Source organism: Callionymus lyra, chromosome 1, assembly GCF_982586985.1.
Source record: "Callionymus lyra chromosome 1, fCalLyr1.hap1.1, whole genome shotgun sequence".
In the NCBI taxonomy this organism is placed as follows: domain Eukaryota; kingdom Metazoa; phylum Chordata; class Actinopteri; order Syngnathiformes; family Callionymidae; genus Callionymus; species Callionymus lyra.
The window spans coordinates 22,399,141-22,409,743 of NC_141818.1; the positions used below are offsets into that span (position 1 = coordinate 22,399,141).

Below are 10,603 nucleotides of genomic sequence, written 5' to 3' on the forward strand. Positions count from 1 at the left end.
TGAATTCATTTTCACAAATCAAATTCTTGTTCATGTCAATCTAAATAGTGATAGAAACCTCTGTAGTTCTAGACCATGAATTCAATGTGTCCGTCCTGGATTGTTCCTCAAACATGGTATTGATACAAAGTCCACCTGGTCTGTAGTTCCTGACAGCATCTATGCAGGAATGTAGGTGCTGATGTCGTTGGGCGAAGGTGAGAGCAGATGAGATCGGTGACTTTCTGCAGCCTCTGACGCTGAATACAACTCTGGACTCTGAGCAGAAGCTACTGAGAAGGTTCAAAGTCAGTGACATCCACAACAAAAAACATTTGGTCATGTGTATGTTCAATAAAATTTGACACCTACTGATAACTAATCATTTTGTATAGTTTCAGTCAGGGTTTTTTTTTTTTATTGTCTTGAAGCTTTTGATTTTCTGCCTAATAACTGCATGTTGGCAGCAAGTTACAAAATAAACATCTTTCATCCCATTCATATTGGCAAACACTTTTTAAAGTAAGTTGTGCAAGTCATTTTGGAATTAAAAAAATACAAAAGCCTTTATTAGTGGAGTGTGAAGCTATCATGCAGATAACCTAGCATAACTAAAGGAGTGATAATGTAATGTATAACAAGCTAACTGCCATTTTTCTTGACCACGTTGTTGGTTATGCCTGTTGCTTATTTTAGAGAATATCTATACATTCATGTGCAATCATTTCCTAATCATGATCATTTTAGTAATTATTAAGAAATTTCAGGTAAACATTTATCATTGAACTAAGTGAATGTTTTCTCACCTGATACGGATGTGGGCTGAAGATGCAATGACTCTTCTTGTTCCTCTGGATCTGTGGTAAGTATCTATGCAACAATAAAAAAAAACATAATTTTTACCCAGAAAAAATAATTCAACAAGTCAGGTTTATTTTGTACAATTAAATGAACATGTTTGCTTTGTTAGTCAGTTTTGAGAATGCCTTTTCATTTAATAATATATATATTATATTATTATTATATAATAATAATTAAAAATAATATTTAATATTTCCAACTTGGTCAGCCTTGTGATTGGCGCTAATTAATCTCCAGACTAGTAAGACTTACCAGGTCAAGGAATGCTACAGTGACTTAATTGACGATGCTTTATTTCATGATTTACTCGAACCAAGAACTGGACAAGCAAGCTAAACTGTCAGCGGATCAAGGGCCCTCTGTCTTACTTTGTTGATCTAGAGAGCTCCAAAAAAGAAAAGCTGTTCTAAGACTACGTGATTTCATCATATATTTGATTAACAATGGTTGATTTGAAGATTATGCTAGAAAACTGCAGTTTTATTACTAAAGCTTGACTCAAAATATCCCTAAAATGTTACTATTAATATTTTACATTCAATGTGTGAATGCTTTTGTTGTCAATCATCAGCAAGTACCTGTCTGACTGAGGTGAGGCTGGTCAGCGTCCCGAGGCTGCTGCTGTCCGCGATGATCATAGCTTGAGACAAGAGACTGGACGGATGGTACTGAGGAGACTCAGACTTGTACACTAGAATATGAAAGAGGTGAGTTAATATGTTCTCCTTATTTGGCTTAACAACCTCTGAAAATGGTCAAAAGCTTTAATCATTTTTCAACATTTTTTAGAAAATCTTTTTTTCCGTGTGTTTGTGTCATCTTACTGTGGGACGGCAGCTGAGCCATGGTGGCCATGAAGGGACTGGCACTCATGTGACTGTGGAGCTGCTGGGAAAGAGGCTGCTGGCTGGAGGCGTGCAGCTGCTGCTGGAAGGAGATTGGCTGCAGAGTGGTGAAGCTAGCACCCATGTTGTTGATGACGGGTACCGACTGAGATTGTGTCGAACTCAAACCTTAAGAAATGAAAACACAGCTTTACTTTCTGTTGGTTGGTAATCGGAGAGGAATAGAAAGGATTACCGATGAAAAGCGAGGACTCTCCGAGGCTCATCACGCTGGGCAGAGAGGCCATGATGAGGCCTTGTGAGGAGGCAGGCGAGGAGGACAGACTGTGTAAGGAGGTCAGAGTGCTTACAGGAGGCAGTGGGCCACCACTGGACACCTGGAACACCAGCTTGATATTAACAACACAGCAAGATGTACAGTAGATTAGTAAAGTGTTGGTTTCTGGTCAAGACTCATGATGTATAAATCATTTTTATTTATTTAAGTTAATTTAAAAGTAAGTTGTTACAGTATTTTAATGGTGCTCTTGACCCGCCTGGTCACTATTTCAAGATTAGTATTTATGTCACTTTCCTAACCTCCCTATGACAGTACTACACTTGGTGCTTTTTCCAAAATTCAACCTATAACAATTTACAGATATATTTTTTATACAATATTGAACCTGGTTAACTTGTGCACAAAATTGTAACCTCTAAAAGTAAATAATGTATTCTTCGTCCAGTAGCTATGAAATATTGCATGAAAAAGTTTTTTTCCCCCATGTAATTTAAATAGTAAAACATGCTGAGACATTAAAAAAAAGTATGTATATATGTGGAGTGAAGTGAAGAAAAACTGTATATTTTTTTTATTCAAAAACAAGTATTTAAGTTATTTGAAATCTTATGGTTTATTTACCAGTATTTGTGTTGTGATACAATATTTCCTTAATATCCTAGTGAGGCACTTTTTTAAAAATGTATTTCTTTTTGAAAGACTATTTTTATATTAAACTTTATATACACTGTTGATGTTGTCCCAATATAGTGAGTGTTAATAAACTCAGTTGTTGTTTTGTGGCGATAGGGAATAATGCTGGCACTTGCTGTTAAAAGTGACTTGAAATCTTACTTTGTTACTTTCAAAATCAAGTTTTTAGTAAATAAACTCAATTACTTTTCTAAGTGAGTACTTAGATTACTTTTCGATAGTAACTGGGGAAACATTTTTAGCAGACCCGATAAGAGTCTTACTTCTGTTTTAAAAATTAAATGCATGCATGTGGATTCTAGTGTCTGTGTCAACACTGGAAATATCCAGAAATGGATATACTTGATCTTATGCAGTCGCTTTAAGTGATCTGTTGTCTTTTTACCGATTTGGGATGGTGTGTCTCCAGGAGTGTGTGGCTGGGCTCCAGCTGGATGGGACTGGTCACCAGGCGGCCCGCTCTCTCCCCTCCACCACCCCTCACAGTGGTCAGAGGTTCACATGAGATGTGATGGCTATATTTGACACCTGGACAAACAAAAGGTGGTCATTTTGGATCTTCACCACCTGGTCTGTGGGTTGAAGTCCTCACCCAGCTCAGGACTGGATGGAAGCGTGGGGTGAGAGGAAGACACAGGGTTGTTGATGTAAGGTGTATCAAGTGCCAGTTTGTGGCGAAAGGCTTCTTCTTTGCGGCGATTGGCGAACCAGTTGTAGACCCGAACCTCTGTGACCAGGTTGGACCCCAGACCTGCGAGCTGTGAAGGTGAGACCCCTCTCTGCAGGCACTCTGCCCTGGTGGAGTAGACCAGTGTGTCATGCATGAACTAAGCTGGAACTGATAAGAGACATTTGGGTGGACACCTGTTGCACTCGTCCACAAGCCCCTCTCTTTCCTCTTTGCTGGGGTTCTTCTGACGTTCATAGGCGTGGAACAGAATCTGCAGAGATGCTGGACCCCATTTGAATCTGTTTCTTCGTCCTTTCCTGACCTCCTCTCCAGAGTCATCCATGGAGGCAAGGCCATGTTTGGCATTTGTGAATTCTGAGCCAACAGAAAGTACTTCTTACACATGATTAACACACACGGTAGATAAGTGGTGTTCTACTCACGTTGGCTGATCTCGCACCGCTTCTTCACGTACCAGGTGTATAGAGCGGCTCTCTTCTGGTTCTTCATGGGGGTCCCTTTGTTGAGGTGCTGGGAGAGGTGCGACTGGTTCAGACCTGTGGACTCTACCACTTCCCTCTGAGGGAGGTTGTGCTGCTGCATATAGCTTTTCACCATTTTAGCCACGTGCCACGGGTCCTCACTGCAGGAACATAATATTAAAACCAATTTTATTCCTTTTTTTCAGTCGTGTAGGAATGTGGTTGTGATTTTAGACACATGATCTTCTGCACGGTGTACACCAGATTTAAATGACCTAGGGTTTTATCCAGTTACCTGATTTAAATCTTCAAACATTTCATTATTTCATTTTAAGTTCGTTACTTCTTTTCTAGGTGTAACAAGAAAAAAAGGGACAGGAACACGAGTGGTGCCAATAAATGATTTTATGTATACAATAACATAACGGATGAAAAATGGTGTCAGAATGAAATGAAGTTGAATAAAATAGTCCTAAATGTCTCTTTTAAGACAATGATACAGTGATATCTAAACAAACCATTTTTACACCAAATGTTCTTTACTTTAAGACTGTCTACATGTCTTCAAAAAGTGATTCCTATTGTCATTATTTGGGACCTTTTTGTTGATTTTTATTACTTGATATTCTCCTATAATTTGTTGAAGTTAAGTGTTTTAGTAGAGAGAATGGGCTTCAGTGACCATTTTCACGTAAGAGAGACTGACCATTTATTTTGGAACAATTTCTTTAATGTTTCTAGGCTATATAAGACTGACCTAGCTAAACGTTTTCTTAATTAGTCAATTTAGGGATCTGGTTTTATTGATTGAATCTATTCAGTGTTACTGGCCACCTCTATTTTTACTGATACATACAGTCATTCTGTACTTTTCTGGACCCCCCGGATTGAAAGTGTTATTGTCAACACTCCATCTATATTATTGAGGGGCTTAAATTGATCACAACAAAAATGTTGAAAAAAATCTAAAAAATACATTGTCTAGAACACTTAGAAACACCGCTAGACACAGCGGTTGTCCAAAAAACGATTTAATAATACTTGTTTTCGCTTTGATAAATGACTAAAAGACACAGAAATATGAACTTTGTCATTAAACAAACCCATTGCCACTTCTCTGCTGTTTACATTTCTATTATTTTGGCTAAATTCTTCCTCCTGCCTAGCTTGCACAAATGCTAGCGTGAGCATATTTCTTCTGGGGGGTAGTAGAGACGCATATTGACTCTTGTAGATAAGAGGAAGCAAAGTCCAACATGGGGGGAAAAAGACTGAATTCTGTTTGTATTTAAACAAAACAGGACAGAAAATGCTTTATAATGTGAGTGTTTCTGGAAAAACCCCAATGATGTTTGAAGACATACGCCATATTCTTTTTTTATAACATCAAAATGTTATCAGCCAGATGAAACCAAAAACGTTGTATTGAACGTGGAGAAGTATACGTTTTAAGTCAACATGGTGTTACAGGACCAGCCCAGCTCTATTAATCTTCACCTGCATGTCGCTTATTTATTAAGAAATGGCCACAGAATAATGATGAGCGTGGGTAATTAGTAACTAGCAAAGGAGGAACCCTCTTTAAATTCGCAGCAGAAGTTAGATTCCAGAGAGAGAGACGGCTGATTGCAGAAGAAGCAGTAAGGAGTTCATAAAAAGAAAGGGAACCAGGCTTTGGAAGTGTTTGAGAATGAAGGATCAGGCTAGAAAGGCGACGGGTAAACTCGAGAGAACATTCTGCCTCCCTTTTTTTCCAGGATGCAGAAGCAGAACTAAAGAGTTCAGAGGTCAGGTCCTTGTTAAATTTTAGCCACAAGATAGTTATTCATCTGTTTCCTCGGAGCCAGCGAGGAAGAGGGATATACTTACTGCAGGAGCCGATCCACTTCAGCCCTCAGCTTGGCTGCCTCTTCTGGCGGAAGCTTTTCCACATCTCGGAATATAGGTGGCGGAAAATCCATTTCTCCCTCCTCAGAACTCTCCCCGTCCACCTTCTCTCCCCTCTCTGCGCTGCCTTTGGCCCGGTCCTGCTCGAGCTCGCCCAGGGCCTGCACCAGGACATCCTGGGACAGGCCGGACTCCAGCAGGGCCCAGATCAGCTGCTCCTGAAGGGCAGTGAGCCGACTGGGCCTCATCACAGTGGCCCTAGCCCTGCTCTCCCCCTCCATTACTCCGATGACTTACCTGCTACTGACCGCCTGGCAAACAAACAGATCACACTCTTAAAAGATAACCAGACGGGCAACGCTGGGCCCCCAATCTATATTTATAGTCCTTCAGAGTGAGATGGGTGAATCTTTCATTTTTCCTTTCTTTAGTTTCTCCGCCATGTGCCGCCTGGTTTAGCTCTCCACCTGCTGTTTTGCTTTCAGTGGTCAATTTTCTTTTTTTTTAACCTTCCTCCTCTTCACCCCCTCCTCCTTACATGTGCCTTGTGAACTTTGTCCCTTCTCCCTCTGTCCCTAACTGAGGCTAAAGTGCAATTGAAAAAGAACAATAAAAATATAAATCTAGAAGGAGCCGGCTGCTTTTACACACAACTGATCCACTCTGTTTTCATTTTTTACAAAAAAATGGAAGTTTTGTGATACTCTATTATCACATTTTTAACATTTAATTGTGAGTTTTGTTATTTTTCTTTTGTTTTTTAGAGAAAATCTTTTGCGTGATTTATAAAGCTGTGTCTAAAACAGTCTTTTATAAACCAGTGTTAACAGTCATTAAACAATGTAAACATTTTACGTGTTGAGAAAATGTTTTGTATCAAATCTGTCTGTAGATGGCGCTGTTGTATTCCTTTTGCTACCGACGTCCTTCAATGGATAGTGTTTCACCAGCGTCTAGTATTTTCTATGTATGACCATGGCTTTTATTTATTTTTTTACATGATCTTGCCAACCAATAACACAAGTTGATTACTACGAAGTTTTATAAGCTTAACTTATTTTCTTCATTCATTTCTGGCCCTTCTGAATGTATTCATTGGCATGTATTTGTTCTTGTTCTTTTGTCTCAGCACCCTTAACATTCAACATTTATTCTACGCAACAACTCAATGCAAAACTACAAGAATAACAAAAGATAGTGAACATATTTCCGATGTTCTACACCTGTATTGACGCCACATTTTCAGTTGAAAAGATTGAATAAAAAATACAATTCTTCCCTTTACAGTGGCTTGACTATAGGTAGAACTTTATTGATCCCTCAGGAGGTCTCCTCCGGAAAATTGTTTAAAATGTATAATGTATTTGTATAAAAACTGAGGCAAGTTAATATACAAGTAGTAATTGAATATAAAAATTACAGTTATTAAATATAAAAAAAACACATTTACAATGCTAGTTCCTGCCATTAAAACTACTCTGATGTTTTGTAAGATTATCTTTAAGAATATTGCACCACTCTCTTAATGGGTTCTCTTTAAACTGTTCTGAGCCAGTTTTGTTTTCTATGCATGTGTATCACATGATTAAATGTAATCTATTAAACTGTTATAAGGGAAAATGGAATTCCTGCTCATATATGTCAGATTATCCAAGCACACAGTTTCAGAAGGGATTCACCAATAAATAATCCCTTCAGTGTGAAGTAAAACGTTATTCATCTTTTATTAATCATTATATCAGTATTTCCAAATGAAAAAGACATTCAGGGTTGACAAGTTAATTTAATAAATCTGTATTCTCAATATTGACCTCTGCGTGTCGCTAGAACACAAACATTATCTTTATAACGTTCTCATTTCTAGTCGCGTCTTTTTAGAGAACAGAAAACTACACAACAGTTTTTATTTGAAATCAGATTTGTGTCCTTAATTGTATAGTTGAGATGTAAAATACACGTCCCATATTCATTCCCATATGTCTACAGACATGTTTTTTTAATATCCAATATCAACTATATTTTCTGTAATAAAATATAGTTGATAAATTACGAAATGACTACTCCCATCAGTGTGTGAAAGAGTAAAATTGTTTTGCCGGTGAGTCACTCTTGGTAAAAAAAAAGCATCTGCCAAATGTAAATGTATTCAAACTCTGATATATTACAGTTTTCATTATTCTGATTGGATGTAATCGGCAACAGCCACTTCAAAAGTGAACGGAACTCCTGCTGCAGAAAATTATATCTACATTCTTGTAGCTCTGAGAGTTTGTGATCTTTTTATAGCCTTGAAATCTAAATGTTATTATATTTTTATAAATGCTGACTTAAAGTATACTTTATTGTTCAGGAATTAAAACATGGCCGCTGGCTACCAGAATAGTCGCTTTCAAAATGTCCAAAAGATTCCTATGACTAACCCACATTCACCTGTTTCATGCTGCCTCTTTAGGTGGTCAGTGCGCAGTGGTAAGTGGCTGCCAGATAGTGCTCCAAGAATACTCAAGGGTGATGACGAAGAAGGGCTGTGACTGTTATGATAATTGGCAAAGGAAAGACAGGTGGTCATAATGTAACGATAATGCCACAGGTTATACTCAAACTGAAAAGTCAAAGAGATTTTGAGTGTTTTCTTTCTAAGCTGGTGATCTGACTACACCAGCGCCGCCAACACATGAGTGGAAGCCATTAAGTCAAGTTTACATCGTTTTTATGTTGTGGTTTGAAGTTTCTCGGCCGGTCTGAGTCGGACCACCCAACTCCATCCCTGTCAGAGAACTCTTGTGAGAACAGGATGAGGTGGGAGGACCAAGTAGGCAAAAGGGCAAAGTGAATGGGAGCGAAGCACTGAGAGTGTAGATGTCGTCCTTCATCTTTTCTTCCTCTTTTCCCCCTAAAACTCACTTTCTGTGCCTGGATCACCTTATACCGTTCTCAGGTTGAGCCTATCAGCACCTTTTTGTGCGGAGCTCGTGTTACCCCACCCCACCCTTGGGAAGATGGCATTCTACTGTATTTGGAAGGGTAACAGAGCTCCCTCTATCTCCCTGAGACATGCCACTGACCTGTAATTAAGTCCCATTGTGCTATTCAGAGGAGAACTCCTCACCAAAGCGGACAGAGGGCAGTGTGTGTGGACTTCCAAAAGCTCCGCTGTGACTAATGCTCGGCCACACAGGCACGGTTTATCAAAACGGACCACATGGAGCACGCATCGGAGTTAGCTTTTCTCCGTCCAGGGAGCTCAAAGCTACCTTGATTAGTAATGAGATACAGTCTGTCGGCCTCTCATTAGAGAGCCATTGCTGCTCGTGTTCTCACCGCTCACTGGCTCTGTCTCGGTCTAGAAAGGCTACTGCCGCCCACCCCCTTCACTTCCACACCATTCAACCCCATTGATCATGCATGCAGAAATTTAACACACCCCTTAATTCCTGTCCAAATAGCTCTTGTCCAACTTCCAGAGCTTCATCTGTTCATCAGTGGAGGATAGTAGTTTGTAGACACTTTTAGGATCACAGTCTCGAGGCTCTTTTTCTACCTTTTATGTTTCACACTCACTTACAAGGTTTGCTCTGAGACTATATTGCGGCTGAATGAAAGGATCAAACATGCGCACTGTAACACATCTTTAACCATATTAAAAAGAATTATTGTCATCTTCACCATCAGAGAAATGTGAATCAATCATGTGATTCTCTTTCTCTTGGACTTGTCATGTCTGTGCCGTTGTACCTTTTCCAATATAATTGTATATTTATATACTGTATGTAGGATTTTAAATGTGTGTGATTAATTCATTTTTTTTATTTGCAATCTCAAACTTCAATGTCCAAATAATGGTCAGGCACACCCTAAAGTTGATATTGTCTGGTGAATGATATAATAGTTGTTATTTAATGTTTTGACTTACAGCACTTTATATAGAGTGATATGTGTATGATTTGTATCCAATTGTATCCAATAATTTGGATGAACACAGTTATTATCCCTGCAGGTAGAATCGAAATGTTTTGGAAAACATCTGTATCTCAAATACAGAAGAATATAAATGAAAATGAGCAATACATTGCTTTTTTAACTTTTTTTTTTTTTTCTTGACAGTAAATCAATCTTTTAACTTCACACAAGCATACATTCATAGGGAAAACAAAGTTGATGACTTTAATCAGCAGTTTAGATAAGATTAATAAAGGTGAATTAAATACATGAATTACAGATCACTATTTATAGAAATGCATTAATACAAATATATATTCTGTACTGTGAACACACAAGAAAACCTGAACGAGAAAAAAAGGATATGATATTAAATGAGTTCAACGGATTTCTTCAGAACTAACTATAATGTCATTCCTTATGATTTCCTTTTCTTTATTAGGTTCCATTGGCTTCTTCACTCAACAATGAATGAAACTTTTATTTTCTTCTTTTTTTTTTTATTAACATCTCTTTATGGAACTGTCTCTCTGGAAATTGGAAGTAGACTAAACATATGTTCCTTGATAAGTTGAATGTGATGTGATGTCTTTTAAGTCCTTGTATCTTTGTGTACCAATGTTCCGGAGCCTTCTCCTCACCAGGCATAAGTCAAGGCTGTCATTGTCTTTCAATGGCTATTGATTGGTCTTAACATTGGTCACATGTTGAGTCAGTCTTGAGAAGATTAGCTTTAGCTGGCTTTGCTGCTAATTAAATACTTAAAGCCCAGCAGTGAATGCGAACAAGAACACAAACCTCCTGTTATTGCGTAAGCCGTGTTGCAGGAGGTGCACTGGAGGTGCTCATATAGGGAGCTGCTGACTCAAACACTTCCAGTACCTGCTCTCATTAGGAAATCACTCAAAACGCTCAACAATGAGAGCATTGATGCTCGGGTTCGGGTTTTAATGATCAGTAAACATCA

At 38.5% G+C, this 10,603-nt stretch overlaps 1 protein-coding gene across 2 annotated transcripts; it reads right to left on the reverse strand.

Moving 5' to 3' along the window:
• Positions 1–56: 56 nt before the first annotated feature.
• On the reverse strand, positions 57–6,288 carry hnf1a (HNF1 homeobox a). Of its 2 annotated transcripts, none has more exons than XM_087797267.1 (10): positions 5,680–6,288; positions 3,772–3,971; positions 3,523–3,703; positions 3,251–3,453; positions 3,044–3,186; positions 1,921–2,074; positions 1,665–1,853; positions 1,419–1,531; positions 786–849; positions 57–269 (listed from the first exon to the last, which is right to left on the reverse strand). In XM_087797267.1, the coding sequence occupies exons 1-10, from the start codon at positions 5,976–5,978 to the stop codon at positions 160–162; spliced, it is 1,656 nt and encodes a 551-aa protein (XP_087653393.1). In that variant the 5' UTR covers positions 5,979–6,288; the 3' UTR covers positions 57–159. The 2 variants fall into 2 exon arrangements, with proteins under 2 accessions (XP_087653393.1, XP_087653385.1); XM_087797259.1 differs by having other exon boundaries at positions 57–272.
• Between the last annotated feature and the right edge of the window lie 4,315 nt (positions 6,289–10,603).

Bases quoted from the DNA above. Each gene is read 5' to 3' on its own strand.
- hnf1a (XM_087797259.1), bottom strand. From the start codon at position 5,978: ATGGAGGGGGAGAGCAGGGCTAGGGCCACTGTGATGAGGCCCAGTCGG. The intron at 3,454-3,522 runs GTGTCCACCCAA...CTACTCCACCAG, and splicing joins CTTGTGGACGAGTGCAACAG to GGCAGAGTGCCTGCAGAGAG. The intron at 1,854-1,920 runs GTAATCCTTTCT...TCATTTCTTAAG, and splicing joins AGAGTCCTCGCTTTTCATCG to GTTTGAGTTCGACACAATCT.